Source organism: Exophiala aquamarina (assembly GCF_000709125.1).
Source record: "Exophiala aquamarina CBS 119918 chromosome Unknown aczIA-supercont1.5, whole genome shotgun sequence".
NCBI classification, from domain to species: domain Eukaryota; kingdom Fungi; phylum Ascomycota; class Eurotiomycetes; order Chaetothyriales; family Herpotrichiellaceae; genus Exophiala; species Exophiala aquamarina.
The window spans coordinates 1,796,373-1,818,725 of record NW_013550583.1 but is presented as its reverse complement, the minus strand read 5'-3'; the positions used below and the strand labels follow the sequence as shown (position 1 = coordinate 1,818,725).

Below are 22,353 nucleotides of genomic sequence, written 5' to 3'. Positions count from 1 at the left end.
TAATGGTGATTTAGAGAAGGCGCGGCGGGATGGATTACGCTGTAGGGGAGAGCTGGTGGTAGCGAATAGAATAGAATTGCTTTGCTGTTCTGGCGATGTCAGTGGTTGCGGCGGCCGTTGTTGATTGATTTCAACCATGGGCTCGGTAGGGCGAACCGGCTGAAGAATATGAATCCTTGGTGATTGCAATAGTCGGGCACGAACCACCGTTGAGGGTGGCCTGCTTGATGGAGGGCCAGGCTCAAATTCATGATGTCCCTGAGACCAAAGACTGTGGTGTTGGTGTTTCAACCATCGTTGCGACTCTGCTGAAACCATTCGGTGTAGTTTCACCGGCTAGAGCCTGGGATTCCGGTTGTCCGTGGCCTTTCGTAGAACAAGGCTGTGCATCGCCGGGAGAAGTCTTTAATGAATCGTTGCCTGTTGCTTGCGGTGTCTCCTGTCCATCGTTCTCGTTGGTGGCCACTGACATCCCATCGGCCCTTTCTTTGGGGTCGTTGTCGGCCGTCGGTTCAGTCTCTGCCTCGCCACTTGCTGGAGCTTTGTTCTCGTCCGCAGTAGGAGATGTTTCCTCTTCTTGTTCCCCTTCTTCGGTGTTCTGTGCCTCTTGAACATCTGCCCCGGCATTTTCTGTGGTCCTTTCCAACGCAGACGCAGCTGAAGCTTCCTCCCTTGCCTTCTGTACCCGTGCCTGCCTGCTTTTCCGGACTGTTTCGACGCGCTCATGCTCTGCAGGCATCAGCAGCTTACTCAATGCAAACCAGACACTGGACCGGCTGTCGCCGCCGATCCACTTGAGATCTGGCGCCTTTCTTCTCGACATTCTTGTCCTTCTGCGAATGTGATCTTTGACAGAAGTCATAGACCAATTCCAGGCTCAATGCTCAGACCAGACCAAAGCAAGAAATAAAGTCCACTCGTTTCATTAGTTTGGACCAAGCCCCAGCTTTTTATATGCACAATGCACCGTCTCATTTTGGTGAATGTCGGAAGGGACAGGCATGATTCATTGACTTTCTCTAACCCGGCGACTCACGTCGATATTATATCTTCTTGTGATTCATGGATGGTGCGGAATCATCGATCATTTACATCCTGGAAACGCGACTCACCGGCATTGAAAGACAAAGGTGAATACTTGATGGTCCTCTTGTTTCGGATCTTGCATGACCATAAGAGGCCGTTTGCGTCAGCAGCACGGACATCATTGAGTGAAGCTCAGATGCATTTGTTGAGTTGCAAATGGGTTTGAATTATTGCGCGAGCTCACGTGTAGGGAAGATATAACATAATTGTGCCTCGGTGGATGAAGGGGGTTTTTACCTTCTTGATGTGAGGGAATGTGGCTAGAAGAAAGTGTGGGTGAAGGCGCTTCCAACCGCAGCTTGAGAGGGGCCGGGTTGACTGATCTTAGCGAAAGGCGGGCGGCCCCACAGAGATTTGGTGATCAGTCTCAAGACAATGAGGGACATACAATTCGGTGACCTACGAAATGCAAGCAAGTGTGAGGCACTGTTAGGATATGTCGTTCCCTCTCTCCTGTTCGAGCAGAGACATCACTCGGTCCAGCCTATCCTCATACTTTTGCATTCGCACCTCATAGTTCTCGATTCTCTGGCGCAAACGCCGGTTCTCTTGCTCGGCCAGTTGGCGCAGGCTCCGTTCTCGTGCGAGCTTGACAGAGAGTACTTCACCATCATCACAGCGCAGTTCCTCTTCAGGGTCGCGCTTCCGCTTCTTGGATGGTTCAGTGGTTTTGGAGGTGGTGGTAGGTTGTAGAATACTTGCCAGAGTACCAGCTGATTCTCCACGCAATCTGGGGACCAATTTCTGCTTGTGGACTCCACGAAGATGCTAATCCGAGTGATCTTTGCGATTAAAGCCTGAAGCTGATCCTGAACGGTTGCAATTTTCGTGGGTGCAAAAGTATTGCTCAGTTTGACTGTATTTGGAATTCCGGACTGATTTGTTTCGCTGGTCTCTGCCCTGATTCATCCCATCGGCGGCTCCCTGTGGTAGTAGACTCGTAGGACAGGTTGTTTCTTGAGCGGAGCCATTTTGGATAGTGCTGATGGCAGCAGGCGATGCTGGAATAGCGGAATTTAAATTCCCAATACCAACTCCATGACTCGCGGCAGGCAGGAGTAGAGTATCTTGTGGGTTGATGATGCCTGGTCCGACTTGGTGAGACACCATAGCTGTCTCACTGCTATGATCGATGGCCTATTGGAGTCCGTCGAATTCAAACCGCATCCCCAAATATGATCGGTGAAGAACAGCCTCATTCCATATTGCAACCTCAAGTTCGATGCCCCTAGGATTGAAATCTATTTTTGAAAGAAGGATTAATCTTGGGACAAATAATAAAGGAGCAAATCACCTTGAAATGGATCAATTGGAGCAATATCCTTGAACAGACAGTTTGTATTGCTACCAGCTGGAAGACCCTCCAAATACGTCCAGTCCGAGTCAACTCCTTCATAGAACATCCAACACACGCCCCACAAGACAACCAGAGCCGGCCAGATTGTCCAAGGCTTTGTCGTACAAGGAGGACGGAGTCTGTTAGGGAATTGCAAGAGTGGAAAGCATAGTAGAAGTGGCCACACTATCTTTACCAGCAATATTAAACTCTTCTTGAGGGCCGAATGGCTTGTCGTATGCGGAGGAGGAAGGTGTAAAACTTCTCCCAGATATCCACCAACACTTCCCAAGCAAAATCAAGTCGGCAAGACTATTCACACACTCCATTTTGTCCGAGCTTGAGATAGCGTTGGGCATCGGATCTGTTGGTTTGAACGCCCTTTCGCAGGCTCGATAGGGCATCCGCCTTACGTTCCCCCAAGATCTCCTCCCATATCTCCTCCAGCATCTCGAACAGTCTTTGGGATTCCCAAATCGAGGCATCAAGTTTGTTCCTCGCCATAACCGTTGGATTCTTTGCGATAATCATTGTTTGAAGAGTCTTATACAGATCCATGGGCATGACAAGCATAATTTCTGGACGTGTCGCGTGTGTACGCTGTGTATTCATATGGTGTTCTTTGCTGATGAGTAAAAGGAAAACCAAAGAGCGCGATGCAGCCATGTATTTGGTTGTCAGGGTGGTCGTAGGGCGGACAGGGCGGCATGGAGCCTGGCAGGGCGGGGATGGGAACCCCGTACTCGCTAAGCAGGCAGCCGAAAGAGGTTAAGGATAGCCACCTGTCTGTCCATTCTATGCTGGTCAGGCCAGGTTGCTGTTTGGATGTGTTCTAGGGGTATGACGTGGCGCCCAGTCAGTAACAGCGCGTTTTCAGCGGCCAAGCGAAGCATTCAAGTCTCAATAAATACCAGGTTCTGGCAGCCTGCAGAATGCCTACCACCGTCACGACACCAATGTACGAGGTTCGTATATGAGTACCCTGAAGTTGAATGATGCGCCGTAGTAGATGGGGTTGAACAAGCATTGGCTAGTGCATTAGCGTCGATCAGGCTTGATGGCTTCATGGCAGCCGTCAGCCCCCTTTGCTCGCTTTGCTCGCTTTGCCCACTTTGTTCACTTTGTCCGCTTTGCCCACTTTGTCCTGCAGCAACAGCAGCTTCTTGAGCTTTCGAACGACTATTCTTGAAGACGTCCAGTCATATCCCAGTACTATCTCGCAGCTTCCAAAACGCTCCCGCAGCAATGGCACCGTGCAACACAATACCGAACCCTTGTCATGAGTCATGACTATCATCCTCTGTGGCCATGCTGACTCGGAACGGATTCCCGCTTGGATCCGCGGTTTCCGGACCCGGATGTCAAGACTCGAGACTCGAGGGTCCCTCAAGGAGCCAGCACGCGCCAGCACCTGCCAGTGGCAGCGCTTGACTGTCAATGTATTGGCAATACCTCTGTTGATCTCTATTGACCTTCCTCTCGTTCGCTTCCTCTCAATATCTGTCCGTCACTTCCTCTTACACAACGGATGAACTGCATTCCTCTACTACCTTATCGGGCTGTGCATCGCTTCCTCTTTATGTCGCTGACTATTTCTGTAACCCAAGATTTTTAGCTCATCATCCTTTCAGCTTCGCCCGTTGGCCGAAGACATTCGCTTATCCGAGCTACTGCATATTCAATGTCCTATGTACATCGTCAGTCTCCGAGAACGTCGCTCTGAGCTAGGAAAGTAAGCACCGAATCTCAGCTTGTCTTTCCGCAAATCCACCAAAACATATATCAGGCCCACCGTTCCCTGTGCCTAAACTCGCCCCGGACCAGGTGATAATGTTCAAATAGTCGTCGCTGATTCATGTATTTGTCCTTCCGATATGCACTCAACCACTGGTTCAGGTCTGTCTGGCCGCGGCTCCGCTTCAGACCAAGCCCAGCACTGGAACCATGTCTTCGATGGTCATGGTGATTTGGATGAGAATGGCAGATTGTCCGGCTCAGATCATCCATCCAATCTGCAGGTCGAAACCGACGCTCTCTATGATCATGACTTAATCGGGGTGAGTATTAGTCGACAGCAGACCCACATGAGATCGCCCGACACTCCTGTAGCCGAGAAAGCGCGTGCCCTGAATGTGCCCATCGAATATTTCCAAGGAACACAGCCATTGAATGAACAACTGAGCGAGAACATTGAGCACATTGAGCAACTTGGCATCCCGCCTTCCGTTATAAAACCACCGCCTCGACATGTACTCCGCAGGAAAACTGTTGCTTCTAATGAAAGGCCTGCCGAGCCAGCCTTGTCGCGAACTCCATCCTTTACAGAACATCCTATGAGATACTACGATCAACTCGATTCTCCAGATCTCTCCTTCGACCGATCATACCCGTCGCAAATTCGACCACCAGATGACTCAACACAAAAGCCTCCTTCACCTTGGGAATACAAGTTTCCACCACAGAAATGGCGATCGGAGAACGTCCTGAAGCGGGAGGACTCCCCTCAAGAGCAAATCGAAGCTCCGGCCACGATCAGACAATCATTGACAAGGTCCTTCCTCAGCGCTGCCGGTGGCGAGGGAAGGCGCCGCTCCTCCTCAGGCCCAACGGCTATTTTGTCTAACTTACGAAAATTGTTACCGGACCTTCCATCAGCCTCCTTCAACATGAGCTCAATGTCTCTGGTTCTTTCAGCAACTAAAACCACTGGCTCCGATCCAAATACATCACAGAACAGCCCCATAGAGAAGTCTCGGTTTAGGTGGTCCTTACGGGAGCCACTCGAAGACGACGGTAGCCAACAAGCTCCACCCTTCCGTAGGATCGGCTCAGATGCAAGATTCAATCAGCTTGATGGCAATGTAGAGTCACTGCTTGAGCCTTCTAGAACATCTTCGCTACGAAGCCGTCCTCGTTCGAATTCAGAGAGCTCCATTTACATTCAACGACGGATATCTGGTGTATCAGCATATGACGATATCAGCGCTTTTGCTAATGTGGCAGAAATGGCAAACTCTCGATTCAAAGCTATAACCGATAGTTTTCAGAATTCGACTTTGAGACTTCCAAAAATGCCCCTCATCCGCCCATCGCCAAAGCGTCGGATTAGTCCTGACAAGATCCAAGGCCAGAGTCAGAGTCAGAGTCAGACTGGTCTCCAAGACTCCGACAACCGTAATCGTCACCACCAATATACGACCCTGAAAGATTTACGCAATTCTCAAAAAGGAATGGAAGTCGAAACTTCGCAACAACGAGCTCACCCAATCTTGTCACAAGCTCTATCAAAGTTAACCGGCGACGTCGTCATCTTGGGGGGCTATCGTGGCTCCATTTTGAGATCGGCGCAGCCACCGCACCGTCAGCTCTGGGTGCCTATAAAGGTGGGGTTGAATCTTCGCAAAGTTGACCTTGAAGTCGGTTTAACAAGGGAAGACGAAGAGAAAATGGAACAGTCTATCATCCCATCTGGGGTCTTGTCGCATATTGGCCCGATTGATATCTGCCGAAGATTACTCAAGCACTTGAACAAGTGTCCCAATACCCGTGAAAACAAACTCCGCGTACATGACTGGGGCTATGACTGGCGGCTGAGCCCCGACCTTTTGAGTGAAAGACTCATCAAGTTTCTGGAATCACTCGAGTGCAATCATCCTGAAACACCGCCAGAAATGCGTGGGGCAACAGTAGTTGCACATAGTTTGGGTGGGATGATAACACGGCACGCTGTCAATCAACGGCCCGAACTCTTTGCTGGAGTCATATACGCCGGGACACCGCAGAACTGTGTCAACATTCTGGGCCCTCTCCGAAATGGTGATGATGTGTTGCTTAGCTCCAGAGTGTTGACGGCGCAGGTGACGTTCACAATCAGGACAAGTTTTGCACTTCTCCCTGACGACGGCCGATGTTTCATACACAAACATACGAACGAAAGATACGATCTGGATTTCTTCGATCCTCACACCTGGGATGAGTATCGGTTGTCTCCATGTATCAGCCCACCTCTCTATGCCGCGAACAAGGACATCGAACGCAGAAAGTCCATTATTGGCGCACTTTCGGATTCGATCAACTCATCCAACAAAATAGGATCATGGCTCGGTGGTCAATCCTCCGAAAGATCAGAACCTAGACAGAACGTTGCCGCTGTTGCTCAGGCTGCCGAGGATAGAGCTCATGATGCTCGCAACGGCCTGGAGGAGAATGCAGAAGAAATGGTAGGGCCGTCAATGAAGCAGAATCAACATCGTCCCAACATTGCCACCACTGTCACCATCCCAAAAGATGTTGCCCGAGAATATCTAGATCGAACGCTGGCAGAAGTGCAAGTCTTCAGGCAACAACTGAGGTTCATACCCAGTCATCAGGAAAACAACCTTTACCCACCACTCGCATATATGTTTGGGAAAACAGTACCAACTGTGTATGGGGCAAGAGTGGCGAGCCTTGAAGCAATTAAGTACAACGATGCATTTGACGATCTCGCGTTTGCAGCCGGAGATGGCGTTGTCCTTGCAAGTGCAGCGCAGTTGCCAGAAGGCTATAGATGCGTCAAGGGAGGAAGAGTCGAGACTGATCGAGGCCATGTAGGACTTCTGGGAGACCTGGAGGGAGTGGGCAGGTGTATAGAAGCGGTGGTGAATGCCAGAAGTAAAGGAGTCGGCCTAGGAAAGCAGTTTGCTCGTAATGACAGCTACTGATCCGTGCGTGACGGTGAATTCTATATCTACATCATCGAGTGGGACAGATTGAACCAACAGCAAAGCATCGAGCACTTGTTACAGCCCTTGGACCTAAAACAGGGGGGGGATATCGTTAGAAGCCCAGAATGCTAGAGTTAAAATCCCTGTCGTTCATCGACAATTCCCAATCGTTCGGAGGGAGGCATCCAGAGACACCCGAGATAGAACATGGCGGCTGATGAGTCAGCAAACAGACTTTTGAGCAAAAGTTACCTGTGGCTCCTATCGGTGGTTGTTATCTCTTTGCCTCTGCGTTCTATATATCAACAAAAGCCTACTCAGAGCAAGGGGCATGAGTTGTTCTCCATCAGAAACACCTTTTCACCAAACTTCAGTTAGAAACTTACCGCATACACCGCAGAAGTTGCTAGGTGCTTTGACCGGATCTCTGGCAGCATTGGAATAAGCACAGACTAGGCGGCAATAGTCTGGCTCTGGCAATTTCGAATATGTGTCAAGGATCCATGCACCAGTTCCTCGAGGCCCTGCCAAAGTGCGAGCATCATATGCATTTGGAAGGTAAGTTCGTCAGTCCGTCCCTTGAGATGCCAAGGGAACACGCAAATGTCCTGTTGAGCGGTCACAGCCATCTTTGCTGCTCAGATATGGGGATAAAGGAATGAGAAGGAAGGGGGAAACGTTACTTGCCACCTACGTGAATGCACTAACTAGCAATCTTCTTTAAATGCGAGCCTTGAGCTCAACAGCTACTTGTACTCGTCTGTACGATCTACACAAGGCATACTAACTCTATACTATGCCTAGGTTCACTCACCCCAGAGTTGCTCTTCACCCTCGCACAACGCAACAACATCACACTGCCCTCCTCCGAAGATGCTGCCTTTGCCTCCCCAGAGACACTCCTCCAACGGTATCGCAAATTCACCTCCCTCGATGACTTTCTCCACTACTACTTTATCGGGATGTCAGTCCTGATCACGGCTGCAGATTTCGAGGCTCTTGCCTATGAGTATTTCAGTCGCGCTCATGCCGACGGTGTCCTGCACGCGGAAGTCTTCTTCGACCCACAAGCGCATACGGAACGGGGTGTCGCGCATGGCACCGTTGTCAAAGGCTTCAAGAAAGCCCAAAAGCGGGCGGAAGCCGACTTCGAGATCTCATCCGAACTCATCGTGTGTATTCTACGGCATCTGCCAGTCCAAGACGGCGAGATGATGTACCGCGAGGCAATTCCGGACCTCGAAACCGGTGTGATCCGAGGTCTAGGGCTATCGAGCACAGAGCTGGGAAACATGCCGTTCCTGTACAAGGAGACCTTCGGCGATGCGGAGAAACGCGGCTTCAAACTCACCGCGCACGCCGGCGAGGAGGGCGGCGTCGACTACATGGCCTCAGCTCTGCATGACCTGCACATCACACGCGTGGACCACGGGATCAAGCTCCCCGATGACCCAGCCGTCATGGTGGAATTCGCGCAAAAGGACATCCTGGTGACGATGTGTCCCCTGTCGAACGTGGAGCTGCGATGTGTCAAATCGGTCGCTGAGCTGCCCATCAAAGTCTACCTGCAGAACGGCGTGAAATTCAGCATTAACAGCGACGACCCGGCTTACTTCGGCGGATATATTCTGGATAATTTCTGCGCGGTGCAGAATGCATTTGCTCTCAGTGCGGTGGAGTGGTCGACGATAAGTTGGAACGCGATAGAGGGAAGCTGGTGCAGCGAGGAGCGTAAGGAAGTTTTGAGGCTTAAATTGAGGGAGGTGATGCAGAGGTTTGCTCCCGCCTTATGATTTGGAGGTCCTGTTTGGTGGGTGATTCGCTCGGTGAAGTCAGTACCAGACTGAGAAAGAAGTAAAATAAAATGATGAGGAACAAACTGTAAGCCGACGAGCTCCCAGCCCATTTCAAATACAAGAAGTCTTCACAGAGGCTGTCATGGTCTCGCGTGGTTATCTTGTAGTATATTCATTTGGCCCAAGGCCATGACTTGTTAACACCTGAATTCCGTGCAGGGACCGAGTCTGGACAGCTGTGAAGGCTGGGCAAGGCTGCAGCACAACAAGACAGTTCACGCTGGACAAGCACTGACATCAAACGGCCATCATCAATCATCAATGCTGGAAATTGGGCCAAGATGATGCAACACGCCTGAACAAGGCCCCGAAAGGTGAATCAGTTGACCTGCCTCGTGCCCGCCCATCCTCACGTCACCTGCACACCCTCCAAGTACTTCCCATCCACATAACACCACCCACCCAACCGCTCAAAGTACTCCATCTTCCGAGGCTTGACCCACATTGGCTCCGTGATCTTTAGGTACGGCTCATAGTAGCTCTTGGTCAACTGATGCTCCTGAAACCACTTTTCATCCTTTGTCCAGACCTCCACGAGTTGAATCGTCCCAGGTTCGCTCGCTGAGTGGTGCACGTCGAAGAAGATGCATTCCGGCTCGCGTGAGCATGCTTGCCAGCATGGTCGCATTGCGGTCAGGAAGGCTGGGAGGTCCGTTGGTGAAATGTAGATAGTTACCAGTAGTGTTGTTTGGGCCACTGGGTTGAAGAGTTGGGACGGGGTGGCCATTGTTGTGGCTTGTTTGTGGCACCTCGGAGAGGAGGAAGAGGAGGGATAAGCGGTAAGGGAGTAGGACCAATAGGACAAAGAGGTTGTAGTGTGGCCTCGCTGCTTTCTTGCAATATGATGCTCGTGCAGAGATCGGAATTTATACCTCATTGGCATTCGTTCTCAGGTGGTTTGTCCTCCTCCATGCCAAAGCAGTGGCTTACCTGATAGAAGCGGCTGCATCTCCATGTCTGGAAGATAGACTCTCGTTCGTGATAGTGTCCCTGAACCCAGTGATGGGTGACAAGTGACAAGACCTTGAACGTGTGCCAGGAGGGAGCCGCTCGCTTTGTCAGCGGCGGTGCGTTGAAAATCGCCGAGGTGATTTTTGCGATCCTCGTCTCCCTTGTGGAGGGAGAGGCTTCTCTTCAAGTCAGTGAAGTCCACGAGGGATTTGGGGCCCAGTGCAAGAGGTCTGTCACCACGAGGCCTTGCATTGCGATGCACGAGCAAATTGTGCCTCACGCAATATCATATTGTTGTCCATTTAGGACAGTTGGTGGAGACAGCACACTGAATATGTAATGCGCCCGGTCGCTCAACTGGAAACAAAGTTGGCCGACGTAACGGCGTATGTTTGCCGTTGGCTGCACGGCCCAAGCCAAGGACGTTAGAACCTTCAGTCAAGAAACAGGAGATGCTCAGGATAGCAAGTCCTCCTCAATTGACCCGGCCTTCCAGGTAGGGGTCCAACTTGCGAGGCGTGCTCCGGATCTCGAATATTGCAACGCTGACGTCTGTTTAGTTTACCGACCAGCAACGCATATTGAATACACGCAACCCGCCACGCAACGACGGACTTGCCCACCTTCCTCTTCTGTCGACCGGAAAGGCGCAGAGCAGGAGTCCATGGCATCATGGCCTACTTCTTCTCAATTATTCCATCTCTTCAGGGGGGATTTTCTCGCCAGAGTGAATAGGCAGACTAAAAGGGATTTGGTGTCGTCGCCGCGTCGTCTACACATTTGAGTTTCCTGGGTACTAGCACCCTCAAGATGGCATCTTCAGCATTTGATGAGCAGGCGGTTCGGGCCCAGTTCCCCGCCCTTGCACAGAAGCAGGTTTTCATGGACAATGCTGGTGGTGCTCAAGTTCTGCAGTCGGTGATCACGGCCATCACCGATTATCTCACCAAAACAAACGTCCAGCTTGGGGCTTCATACCCAGTTTCTCAGACTTCCACAAGCAAGTTCGATGACGGATACATCGCAGCGGCAAGATATGTCAATGCGAGCCCCAAAGACATCGTGTTCGGCGCATCCACAACCCAGCTGTTCCGCAACCTGGCCACCGCATTGAAGGTTGAGCCTGACTCAGAGTTTGTCTTATCAAAGCTTGATCATGAAGCCAATATAGCTGCATGGGTTCAGGTGGCGAAGTGGAAGGGCATCACCGTAAAGTGGTGGGTTCCATCTAAGAACACAAACTCCAACCCAAAGTTGGAGCCCGACGACTTGAAGAAATTACTCAGTCCAAAGACAAGGCTAGTCGCCTGCACACACACTTCGAATATCCTCGGCACAGTTACTGACGTGGCAGCTTTGTCTAAGGTGATTCGTGAGAACAACCCTGATACTTTGTTCGCGGTGGACGCTGTAGCATATGCGCCTCATGCCGCGGTCGATGTCAAGGCCTTCGGCGTAGACTTCTACTCTTTCTCCTGGTACAAAGTGTACGGCCCCCATATTGCGCTGGCGTATGTTAGTGAGAGGGGGCAGAAGGCGATAGAAAGCCTAGGTCATTATTTCAAACACGGTGACACACTGGAGGAACTTCTAGGCCTGGCTGCTGGGAATTACGAATCGGTCCAGTCCGTCCCCCACATCGTCTCTTATCTCGATCAAGTCGGCTGGGATACAATCCATGTCCAAGAAGAGAGGATCCAGGAGGTCTTGCTCGCTTACCTGCGCTCGAAGCCTGGTCAGATCAAGATATATGGCGAGCCATCGTCGGACAGGAATCTCCGTGTACCTGTGATTAGCTTCAGGGTCAAAGGGAGGAGCTCATTTGGGATTACTGATGCAATCGAGGCAAGATCGCCGTACGGTTGTCGCGCTGGGCACTTCTACAGCAAGCGGTTGATTGAAGAGGTCCTGGGAGTACCTGATCCTGACGATGGGATAGTGAGATGCTCTCTGCTCCATTACAACACCGTTGAGGAAGTTGAAGGACTGGTCAAGGTCCTGGATCGGGTTATCAAAGAAGGAGAAGGGAAGCAAGCTGTGGATCCAGACAAGAAGGATGTTTCGAACTGGTAAGACGGCAGTATGACAAAGGGATCAAGTGGTCCATTACGCCGGGTTGGCAGCAACTGGAGTGGTGGTGAAAATGTCAGGTGATTATATAAGGCCATACCCGGTGGAGTGACCGCTCAGTCTATGGGAAGGGTCCTCCTCGGCTTGAGTGTTAGGGACATGGTCCAGCATCATGGTGGAAATATTCATTCATCGACTTGCTCTGCCTCAGCTGTGTTTCAAGCACAAAGGTGGGAAAATGGGCATTCGATGAGGCCACAGCGCCCAGGTCGCACAGAATAGGGGCAACAAGAGTATCAATGGCAGCTGTCCGCTTGGGCTTTGTGCGCAGCCACAACAACAAATGTCTGATTGCGCCGATAAAAGTGCGAGCTCTCACATCAAATGGCTATTTTCAACAAAGATCGCAATCGGCGTCACAAGATCTTGCGACACCATTCTAGTATTGTCCACAGGCCCAAGTTTGATGATGGTAGCGGAGGAGTTCTCGAGGAGTCCCTCGCCTTGTCCCAGTATTCCCTGACTAGCACGTGATGGCGCCGCGCCCCCGATGCGCTCCCGTTGCCAAGCCATAACTCGGCTAACCCCAAATAGGAACAATGTTTTCACAACCCTTCTGGACGATGGCTTATGCCTCCCATCATCGTCTTACCAACCACTTCACTGTCTTGTATCGATCCACCCTCTACCAGTTATGGCCGTCGAGTCTCCATAGGACTGCAAAGTTGTATGACAGGAGATACCGACATTGCCTCACAATGGCCGATACAGAGAATGTATGACCACCACGTCTGAGTACACCCGACACCCCCAGATTGACATGCATCAACAGTTTGTATCGCAACTGCCTCAGCCTGCTCGACACGGCATCCCCTCTCCACAGAAACACCTTGTCGAGATGAGTTCCTCGGCAACGAACTCTCGAATTGTTATGCCTCCTCCTACCATGACCGGCCACAAACGTCAAGGATCGAACTGTTAGTATATCTCGGCACAGACGGGCAATGACACTCACGAGCAATAGTACCAGAACCTGCCGCAAAGAGGAAAACACTGATAGAGCGCGCTGGCGAACCGGCGAAATCTGTCCTCCCCATCCCAAAGTCCTATACGTCAACCATTCCCGCCGCGCCATCTGGCAGCCTCTCGCGCAATCCATCATCGCAGTCAAGCCGAACCAACATCAATTTCTCCAAAAGTGTATCCGCAGCAACCGCCCCCAACTTCTTTTCTTCAAGCGTAGGCAGTGGTGTACGACCGCCCACAGCGACGAGCCTGGCACGACCAAAATCATCATTCGCAAGAGATAGAGGGAAGCAGGCTGGCTCGAGACCCGCCACCGCCTTAGGAACCCGTGGAGGAGTACAAGAAGGACCCAAACGTATGATACCCATTCCCCCGATTCGTGCTGTTTCTCTTGCCTCAAAGAGGACCGGATCTGTGCATGTTCCCAAGAAGGACAATCGGATATCCCCAGCAGAGGCCCAGCGATCCCCTTTGCTGAGCAAACTACAAAGGGATAGTAGTACGTCTTCCATCACCGCGAGGTTGGCAGGGATGTCACTGCGTCCAGAGACTCCCCGGCCGCACCGAAAGCAACCCGGAAGCCCTGCCAAGATCCCTCTGCCTTCTCCTCATGCCAGTACAACTGCTCCTGTGATATTTGTACCCCCAAAGTTTCCTAAAGTCAAAACCCAATCACCTCAAAAGAGCCAAGCGAATCGTTTTCTGACTAAATTCTCAACTTTAGAATCATGGGATCCCGAGGAACAGTATGGCAACATGGAGCGAATGTACGAGGATGTCTGCAAGCACTACAAGCAGGCAATGGACGAAAATATAGAAGCTAAACAGGTAAACAACACATACAAAGATGCTATCGTGAGTCTCGAAGAACAACGTAAATCCACGACCGAATCCATCATCGAGTTGAGGTGCGAACTAGAAACCACAAAATATCGCCTCGAAGCCACCGAACGAGCTGGACAAGAAGACAAGCGCGATCTGGAAATTGAGATTGAAGAACTCAAAAGTCATCACCGGGTTGAAATAGAAAGTCATCGACAGTCTCATCGAGATGATCTGGATCGTCTCAAAGCAGATCATCGTGAGGAATTACGAGAGTTGAGGAGGCGTCTTGATGAGGACATTGACAAAGAGCGAAGCCAACGGATGGAGGCTCTTGCACAAGCTTCAACCCGAGGTATTGTTGAAAAACAACAATATCAAATGGACCTCGAGATCAAGGCTCAAGAGATAAAGTCCATGAAGACGGAGGTTGACAGGCTCCAAGCGGACCTGGAAAGAGAGAAACTCCTCAATGATGATTTGCGGACAAGCCTGTCGAATGCGGGTTTAAATGCCGCCAATATGGAGAGCGCCAGACAAGCACTGCAGGCGAAAGTGGAGTATCTCGAGTCGGACAGCAAATCGCAGTCAGAATCATATGCGACGATGGAGAGAAGAATGAACGCCGCGATCGAGAAGGCACGAGAGTGTGAAGACAAACTTAGGAAGGAAGAAATGCTGCGACGAAAACTGCACAATCAAGTGCAAGAACTAAAAGGTAACATCAGAGTTTTCTGCCGCGTGCGGCCTATCACAGGCGATGAGGCGGAAGAGCCAGCAAAAATAACCGTACCGGAAGCCGACGACGAGCCGACTGACATCGAAGTCAAAGGTCCGGAGGAAACGAACAGTCTCGGAAAAGTCACGACCAAAACACATCAATTCTCGTTTGACCGTGTCTTCGACACCACTTCGAACAATGCTGAAATCTTCGAGGAAATCAGTCAACTCATCCAATCGGCACTCGATGGCTATAACGTATGCATCTTTGCATATGGTCAGACCGGCTCTGGCAAGACCTACACAATGTCTTCAGACGATGGAATGATTCCCCAGGCACTGCGCCAGATTTACAGTACGAGTAAAGAACTCGAAAACAGAGGCTGGAAGTACACCATGGAGGGCAGCTTTGTCGAAGTCTATAACGAAGAATTGCGCGATCTCCTGGGCAAAGAAGGAGAGAACGATAGAGCAAACAAGAAGCACGAAATTCGACATGATATGGCTTCGTGTGAGACAACCATTACGGATGTCACCACACTGAACCTCGACAGCCAGGAGCAGGTGGAAGGGATCCTGGCCCAAGCAATGTCGAGAAGGTCGGTCGCGGCCACGAAAGCCAACGAACGAAGCAGTCGAAGTCACTCTGTCTTCATTCTTAAACTTGCAGGTTATAATTCAATTACCGGCCAGAAGAGCAAGGGAACCCTGAATCTGGTTGATCTTGCAGGATCAGAACGGCTCTCTCACTCGAAGGTTGAAGGTGCCAGATTGAAGGAAACCCAGAATATCAACAAGTCGCTCTCCTGCCTCGGCGATGTGATTGGAGCTCTTGGTCAGCAACAGGCGGCCGGCGCATTCAACCCGCGAGACAGTGTCAATGGCGCCACATCGACAAGCTCATCCTCCGCTGGATCTCATATACCGTACCGCAACAGCAAGCTCACCTATCTTCTCCAGTTCAGTCTTGGAGGAAACAGCAAAACCCTCATGTTTGTCATGGTTGCCCCAGAGAAGAAATGTCTTAGTGAGACTATCACGAGCTTGAAGTTCGCCGATAAGGTGTCGAGGACAAAGATTGGGGTCGCCAAAAAGACGTCTGGACCTGGGAGATGATGAAAGGGTTTAGCGATGACTTGGATGTGTGACGAGCTTCACAAGTTGAAATCCACTACTTACAGGCACTGTGAGCGAGCGCCTTTATGATAACGAAAATTCCCTTCTTGAAATAAATGCTGAGCAGGTTGTTTGATTTTCCTCTCCTTCTGCTTGGAGCTGATTGAATCGACGGACAGGCGGTAGTCGCTGGCTGTTGTCTCACTTTGGACCCTTGGAGGCCTCCAAGTGTCTGTTGGGCATAGTGAACAGTGCAGGCAACATGAATAGTTTTACACGGCTGACTAAGCTACGGCTTGGACTGGTTTGGATTGAATCTGGGTGTTGGATAAGCCACACGAATGCAAGCTGAACGAACCCGTCAAAAGCGGTCCTTGGGACCGATGAAGAACTCTCTGGATGTATAAGAAGGGAATTGACAGATAGGCGGGCTCTTGTCGAACATAACGGAACCGAAGTCCTCTGTCGACTCTACTCTTCCAATTCCCCCTCTCTTCCCTGGTCCGTCAGAGTGGCGACCGTGGATAATACACTCCATCCCAAAGCAAAGCTGCGCTGATGCCTCGCACTACAGTCTGCCCGTTGCGTGCCCCGTCATAAGCTCGGAATGTTAGATTGACCAATACCTCCTCGCCTCGCCTCTCTTCTCTTCCCTTCTCCACGATCCAGAACATGTACAACGTCCCTCAACCACACGGCCCTCGCTCTCAAGTCGGACCCAACTCGCGCACAATCCCTCTACTCACCCACTCAGCGATCGCCATAGTCGTAACCATGGGATTGACACCACTCGCGGTCGGGAAGCAACTCGCATCGGCCACATACAACGCCTTCGAGCCCCACACTCTCCCCAGTGAGTCAACCACGCCCGTCTTCGGCCCACTGCTCATCCGACACGTGCCCATCTGATGCGCGGAGCCCATTGTCATCGGATCCGGACTCGTCACGCCAGCGGTCTTGATCTCGGCCAACCATGCCTCGAACTCAGCCTCGTCGTCCTGCGCCGTCTTGGCCGCGTCGCGCGCGCTGGGCCGCACCCAGCGGCGCGTCGAAGTGTTCCCCGTGTCGATCTCCAGTGCGCCCATGATGAACATGATGCGTGCGTTGGCCAGCGTGCCTTCGAGGATTTTGGCCCGGTCGCGTGCTGAGGTCGTGTATGCCACGCGCAGGGTTTGTCGCATCGGGTCTTTCGGGTCGATGTATACCCGGCCGGGGTCCTGGTCGCGCGTCAGGGCGAGGAATCCTGTCCCGTGTCCATGCTTGGCTGCGTTGATTTTGAAGCGTAGCGCGGAATGCAGGTTGCCTTTGCCGCCCTTGTCGGCGTTGAGTGTCTCGGCCGCGCGCCATGGGTATGTGAGTAGGCCGATTCCAGGGTGTGAGCAGGTGACTTCGAGCTTGACACCGCCGGGGTGTCGCCCGTCTTGGTCTTCGAGGGCGTCCACAGCCGTGGTCAGAATCGGTCCGTCCCATGGGTCGGTTCTTTGCTTCCACACGCCCCAGGTCGTGGTGGTCGGGTGGAGGTAAAGATTGGCCCCGATTTGTGGATTTGTCAGCCCACTGCGCAGCAGCACCAATGGGGAATGCAAAGCGCCGGCGGCGACGATGACTCGCTTCGCCGTGATGTTCAGCGTTCGTGTGGTCTTGCGATCGCGAGATGTCCATATCGCCTTGACGCCTGTAGCGGTGGTCCGGTCGCTCGCGAAAGTGATCTCATCCACGAGACAGCCTTCAACGAACCCGGTTCCGTGTGCGGCAGCATCTGGGAACCAGCAGTTCGCGGGACCTTGTTTGTCGGTACTTGCACACCCGTAGATACAAGAGCCGCAGAAGTGCCGCTTCGAGGCCGTGTTCTGCGGCACGATGTGGCCGTGCATGCCCAAGCGGCGGGCACCTTCTAATAAGGTGGCGTTGGCGAAGTTAAGTTCGACTTTGCTCAGTGCTGCACGGTCGTTGGCTCGCGCGGCGCCCATCCGGCTGCATACCGTGTCAAGACAGTCTTGGAACTCGGTGCCGAGGAAATGAGGAAGACCCATGTCGGCCCATTCTTTCCTGACGCTATGCTGGGGCTGTAGGGATGCGGACCAGTTGACTGTGCCTCCGCCACCGAACGTGCTGCCTGCGATGATACCCGTTGAACCATCGTCGGAAGCGATCACACCACCATTGAGGAACAGATGCTCTCCTGCATCCTGCGATCGCATGGGAAAGTGTGTGGACGGGAAATGATACGCGCGTTCCAGCACCAGGACGTTGAGACCAGCTCGGGAGAGGTGTGACGCTGCGACGCCGGCGCCACAGCCAGAGCCGATGATGATTACGTCCGCTGAGACCGTGGTCGGCGCAGATGAAGAGGTGAAGTCATGAAATTTGTAGTCATAGCTTGGATTCCGCTCGATATGTTTGGGAACATCGGGATAATCGACCATTCGAAGGAGAGCGGTGGACGTGTTGACCCATGTGATCTTGGCAAGGCTGCCCATGGAACGATGGATTTTGCGGAAAACTGGGAGACGAGCGGTCGCCCAACCGCAGACGATTTCCGTGCGTTTAGCCAGTGGCTGTAAATGTATAGGGGTGGTGTATCCAGTCAGCAGATAAGATCCTGCGTGGGTGTTGAGGGCGCTGAAGACGAAGCCTAGTCCCTGTGTATCTGATTTGGGCACATAGAGACTGAGCTTGCGCTTGAGAGCTGCAATGAATGCAGGGTCAGAGACAGTCCGTTCAGAGAGATATCTCTTTGCGACCTCGTCAGATGCTCCTTCTGGAAGGTAGCGCCTGAGCTCGGCCATTGCCTCATCCAGTTGAGCGGTGGAGATGGATGAGTCTGCATCTTGAGCCGCCGTCGAGAGCTCGGGAAAGAATACCTCCATGATGGAAAATAGTACATCCCATTGCTCTGACGTGAAGACTTGACCTGGCGGTGGTTCGGGAATGGGCGAGGGGAGCGATGCCAGACTGGCTATCACGTCGTGTTGAGACATCGTGATTGAATTTCAGGTTGTATTGTTACCAAGCAAAAGAGCACCACCATACGCGTATGCATAAAAAGGTCGTAGTTTTTGATCGCGAGACGAGGCTTGCAAGAGACCGCCCACGGCTTTATCAACGCTTACGCAGGAATCAGGCAATTCGTCAAAGTCTCAGGTGCCCCGGTGGTCAGATGGCCAGAGAGAAGGATCTCAGGGTTGCGGAGGTTCCGACTTCCCAACCTGGCTCGGTCCGTGTATTGTGGGTGGCTGGCTTCTGTAGGTCAAGGCCAGCAGAACGAGCAACAGGATTCTGATCCACGGGGTGATACACTCACTACGCAGGCTTGCAGAGGACGGAGTAGATAATTCACTTAGTAGACTGGTAGTAGTAGCTTACACCAAGCCGCCGGATTCGGGTAAGAAGCTTGGGAGACACGAGGGACGAGAGATGTGGATGCCCTCAGTACGAGGCACTCGGCAAGATCCCTTCCTTTTCCTTATTCAAGGCTCAATTATCAATAGTCGGTAAGCTCGTACGGATAGGCGCCGCGCCCGCCTACGAAGTTGTGCTCCGAACAGAGTACCGAGTACGGAGTACTGCTAGTCTGCTACAGCCGAAAAACACGAGCCCAAGGTGCTGGTGCCAAGGGCCTGCGGGAGCCGAGCGTGTCTGATATGGGGGCTGGGGAGGCGTATCGCGGTTTGAACAAGGATTATCGATTTCATGCGCCAGGAAGGATTGATATTTATAGAAGAAGTCTGCCAGACGCTACACCATGCTGACTGCTAATGAATGCCTTGAAACCATGTAATCTCTGGATTGCCGTGGCTAGAACCAGGTCTATTCAGTCATTTGCTCGTCGACACATTCGGTTTGGTTCGATAATTGACACGTGGCATGTGCATGTCCCCATCTCCTGTCAAGAAGCATTCATCCCTCGGCCTGAATCTCGTAACTGTTGGACTTGTGCTTGGGTTGGAAGCGGAAGTCTTTGTGTGCTTTGCCGAGGAACATTTCACTGTTTTTTTATGCAGCTGTTAGAAAACGTTCTTCTCCCCCAACGTAATACCCTTCGCCAGTACTTACCTGATTTGGATCCAATCCTGATAATTGTCACTTGCCATCAGAGTCTCCAATTCATCGCGGCCTCGGAACCGTGGTGGTCGATCCTGGATGTTCGGTGGGAGATATTCCAGCAGTCCTATCGGCACGTAGCGACACGCGAAACTAAGCCATTCCAATAGGAAACGCCGAGTCTGTCCCACCCCGATCTCGTCACTTCCCCATGCTTCCAACCCGTATCTGCAGAACCGTTCGATGATTGAAAGTCGCTCCGAGGATGATTTGTCGAGATATTGGCCAGCTTGTATTTCCTCGAAAAGCCATGGCTTGATCAGTGCCCCTCGCCCAGCCATGACCCCATCCACTCCTGCATGTGCGCAGTGCTCGTAGTAGTGTTCATGGGAGAACACATCACCGTTCCCAAGAAAGAAGACTTTGCCATTCTTCGCTGTCTGGGAGCCGTTCGATAAGTCTCGCTCATCAACCTCGCCGACGGTATCGGCAAATGCATCGGATTTCTCGTTTAAGCTCTTGATCAATGCCGCTGTGTCTGCAATGTATTCCCAGTCTGCTGACCGAGTGTATCGTTGTTGTCTTGAACGTCCATGAAGAGTGATTGCTGCCACGCCGCAGGGATCGCCCCGATTTTGGGGGCTTCCAAGAACAAGCCGGTCCACCAACTTTTGTGCCGTAGGCTGCTTATCCTTCGTACCCATGCGGATCTTCACCGTTACAGGGGTCTCGCCAGAAACCAAGCTCATGCCTCGAAGCATCTTATCCAACTTTTGAGGTGCATCCATCAATGCTGAGCCAGCTCCTTCTCGATACACAAGGTCAATTGGACAGCCGACATTCAGGTCAACTACTCTCAACCCCTTTGGAAGCATTGCCGTTAGCACCTCTGTGGTCTTGACAGCAATCCAAGGCTTGTTGGCTGCAATCTGCGCACCAAAACTAATGTCTCGACTCTGATCATAGTCATACACAATATTTCCCTTGGCGGTGAAGGTGGGTGGCAGCACGTCTGCTTCATGTGTCTTCATCAGGGCCCATTCAGATTTCTGCCCCTGCAAAAGTGGCAAAGACATGGCCATCTCCGAGTATGTGAACGTGGCCCCTAGTGATGTGCACAGTCGCCGGTAGGGGAGGTTGCCTTGTGTTGTCAATGGTGCCATAATGGGTGTCTCAGCACCAAAATACAACTTTCGCTTCTCTGAGGGTCTCAAGGGCGAATCCGTAAAAGATGCTCTTGAATCGGCCTTACGTAACTCCTTGGAGGCGTCTCCGTTTTCTGGCTCTGGTGACGAGGAATTGCGAAGTGACCCGTTTGTCCTGCCTTGTCTTCGGTCTTGATCTGCTGGGTTTTGCGTGGTGCGTTCTAGCCAATCCAAGAACGATTGCGATTTAGGTGTTTCTATCTGTCGTTTCGCCAACGTCATTCGCTGTTGATAGCTGAGCGTGTTCGTGACACCAACTTCATCCTCCTCCTCTGAGGTTCGGGCATAAATTGCAATCTTGGCGGGATCCTCAACGAGTACAAGCTCTTTGCGACCATCTTCGTGTTCAATTTCTTTGGAGTGGGAGCCCACAAATCGACATTTCCACCCAGCTGGACAACGACCTTTCGTCTCCCACACTGGGCACGAACCATTGAAAGTCGTGAGATCCTCTCTTTTCTGTTGCAGGTACTCTCGTATGTCATGCGCAAATTTACACTTTTCTTCGAAGCGACAAGGATCTGGTGAGAACTCAGGTTTGAGAGTCCTGGATGAACACAGGCCAATGGCATCCCTTGAACTACCGTAGTCACGTGCCTTGTTCTGACCAGCCTTGTTTTGACGACGCTTGCCCTTTGCGTTCTGACCTGTGGGCTGACGATCCTGGTGATGGAAAGCCTCGGCGGCATCATCGTCAGCTTCATCTTGAGGCGACAAGGACTGGACTGTGTCATCAGATTTGATCAAGAATTCCTCTTTGACCGGAGCAGCTCCTCTTCGTCGCTTGTCATTCCTATTATCCCGCAACTGGCTGGAAGGTTCTTCTTCTTCTGCTTTGCGCTTAATTGCAGTTGATTGAGGTGGCATGGTTGACTGATGGGAGTTGACATCATCAGTGACTTTCACCTGAGCCTCCTGTGTAGAATTTTCGGCCATGACTTGTGTGGACTTGGTGGCGTCAAAGACACCCAAATGCACAACACCGGAAGCACAGTGGGATCTCCTGCTAGATTGGCTCGGATTCACTGGGCAGTGTGCCAAAACGAGTGTGACCAAAGAAATGTGACTATTTAGTTACATCCGTCACCAAAAGTAGCAACTTGAATTTTTGCCAAACTGAGTGACGTTTGATGGCCCATTACCCAGATCGGGATCGTGGATGATGCCGCCTTAACCGTCAATGCCAAGGCATGCGGGCGGCTTGGCAGGCTGCCTTAAAGCGGCCTTTCTTGGTAAGGATACTCTAAATGTACCATGATTGAATACTCTGGTTGAGAGGAATCTAGAGACGGAAATCGAAGGCGACGGGATTCAATCTCTGATTTCGGATAAGTAATGGGACCAAAAATTCAGAAATATGAGGTAAGCCTCATTCCGAGGCGAGCATTCCGGGCGGGCTGCTCAGGCTGCGAAGT

At 51.8% G+C, this 22,353-nt stretch overlaps 7 protein-coding genes across 7 annotated transcripts; 4 read left to right on the top strand and 3 right to left on the bottom strand.

Annotated features, from left to right (window-relative positions):
* Positions 1 to 4,296: 4,296 nt before the first annotated feature.
* A1O9_07314 (uncharacterized protein) lies at positions 4,297 to 7,125 on the top strand (the record flags this gene model as incomplete). The annotated part of the gene is made up of 1 exon (XM_013404260.1): positions 4,297 to 7,125. The coding sequence occupies one exon, from the start codon at positions 4,297 to 4,299 to the stop codon at positions 7,123 to 7,125; it is 2,829 nt and encodes a 942-aa protein (XP_013259714.1).
* Positions 7,126 to 7,631: 506 nt separating this feature from the next.
* On the top strand, positions 7,632 to 8,921 carry A1O9_07313 (adenosine deaminase; the record flags this gene model as incomplete). The annotated part of the gene is made up of 2 exons (XM_013404259.1): positions 7,632 to 7,686; positions 7,933 to 8,921. The coding sequence occupies 2 exons, from the start codon at positions 7,632 to 7,634 to the stop codon at positions 8,919 to 8,921; spliced, it is 1,044 nt and encodes a 347-aa protein (XP_013259713.1).
* Positions 8,922 to 9,333: 412 nt separating this feature from the next.
* A1O9_07312 (uncharacterized protein) lies at positions 9,334 to 9,711 on the bottom strand (the record flags this gene model as incomplete). The annotated part of the gene is made up of 1 exon (XM_013404258.1): positions 9,334 to 9,711. One exon carries the CDS (start codon positions 9,709 to 9,711, stop codon positions 9,334 to 9,336), a length of 378 nt encoding a protein of 125 aa, XP_013259712.1.
* A 1,034-nt stretch (positions 9,712 to 10,745) lies between these two features.
* Positions 10,746 to 12,008, top strand: A1O9_07311 (uncharacterized protein; the record flags this gene model as incomplete). Its single annotated transcript, XM_013404257.1, has 1 exon — positions 10,746 to 12,008. The coding sequence occupies one exon, from the start codon at positions 10,746 to 10,748 to the stop codon at positions 12,006 to 12,008; it is 1,263 nt and encodes a 420-aa protein (XP_013259711.1).
* A 1,554-nt stretch (positions 12,009 to 13,562) lies between these two features.
* On the top strand, positions 13,563 to 15,689 carry A1O9_07310 (kinesin family member C1; the record flags this gene model as incomplete). Its single annotated transcript, XM_013404256.1, has 1 exon — positions 13,563 to 15,689. The coding sequence occupies one exon, from the start codon at positions 13,563 to 13,565 to the stop codon at positions 15,687 to 15,689; it is 2,127 nt and encodes a 708-aa protein (XP_013259710.1).
* Positions 15,690 to 16,396: 707 nt separating this feature from the next.
* On the bottom strand, positions 16,397 to 18,670 carry A1O9_07309 (uncharacterized protein; the record flags this gene model as incomplete). The annotated part of the gene is made up of 1 exon (XM_013404255.1): positions 16,397 to 18,670. One exon carries the CDS (start codon positions 18,668 to 18,670, stop codon positions 16,397 to 16,399), a length of 2,274 nt encoding a protein of 757 aa, XP_013259709.1.
* A 919-nt stretch (positions 18,671 to 19,589) lies between these two features.
* On the bottom strand, positions 19,590 to 21,874 carry A1O9_07308 (tRNA-dihydrouridine synthase 3; the record flags this gene model as incomplete). Its single annotated transcript, XM_013404254.1, has 2 exons — positions 19,590 to 19,677; positions 19,746 to 21,874. 2 exons carry the CDS (start codon positions 21,872 to 21,874, stop codon positions 19,590 to 19,592), a joined length of 2,217 nt encoding a protein of 738 aa, XP_013259708.1.
* Between the last annotated feature and the right edge of the window lie 479 nt (positions 21,875 to 22,353).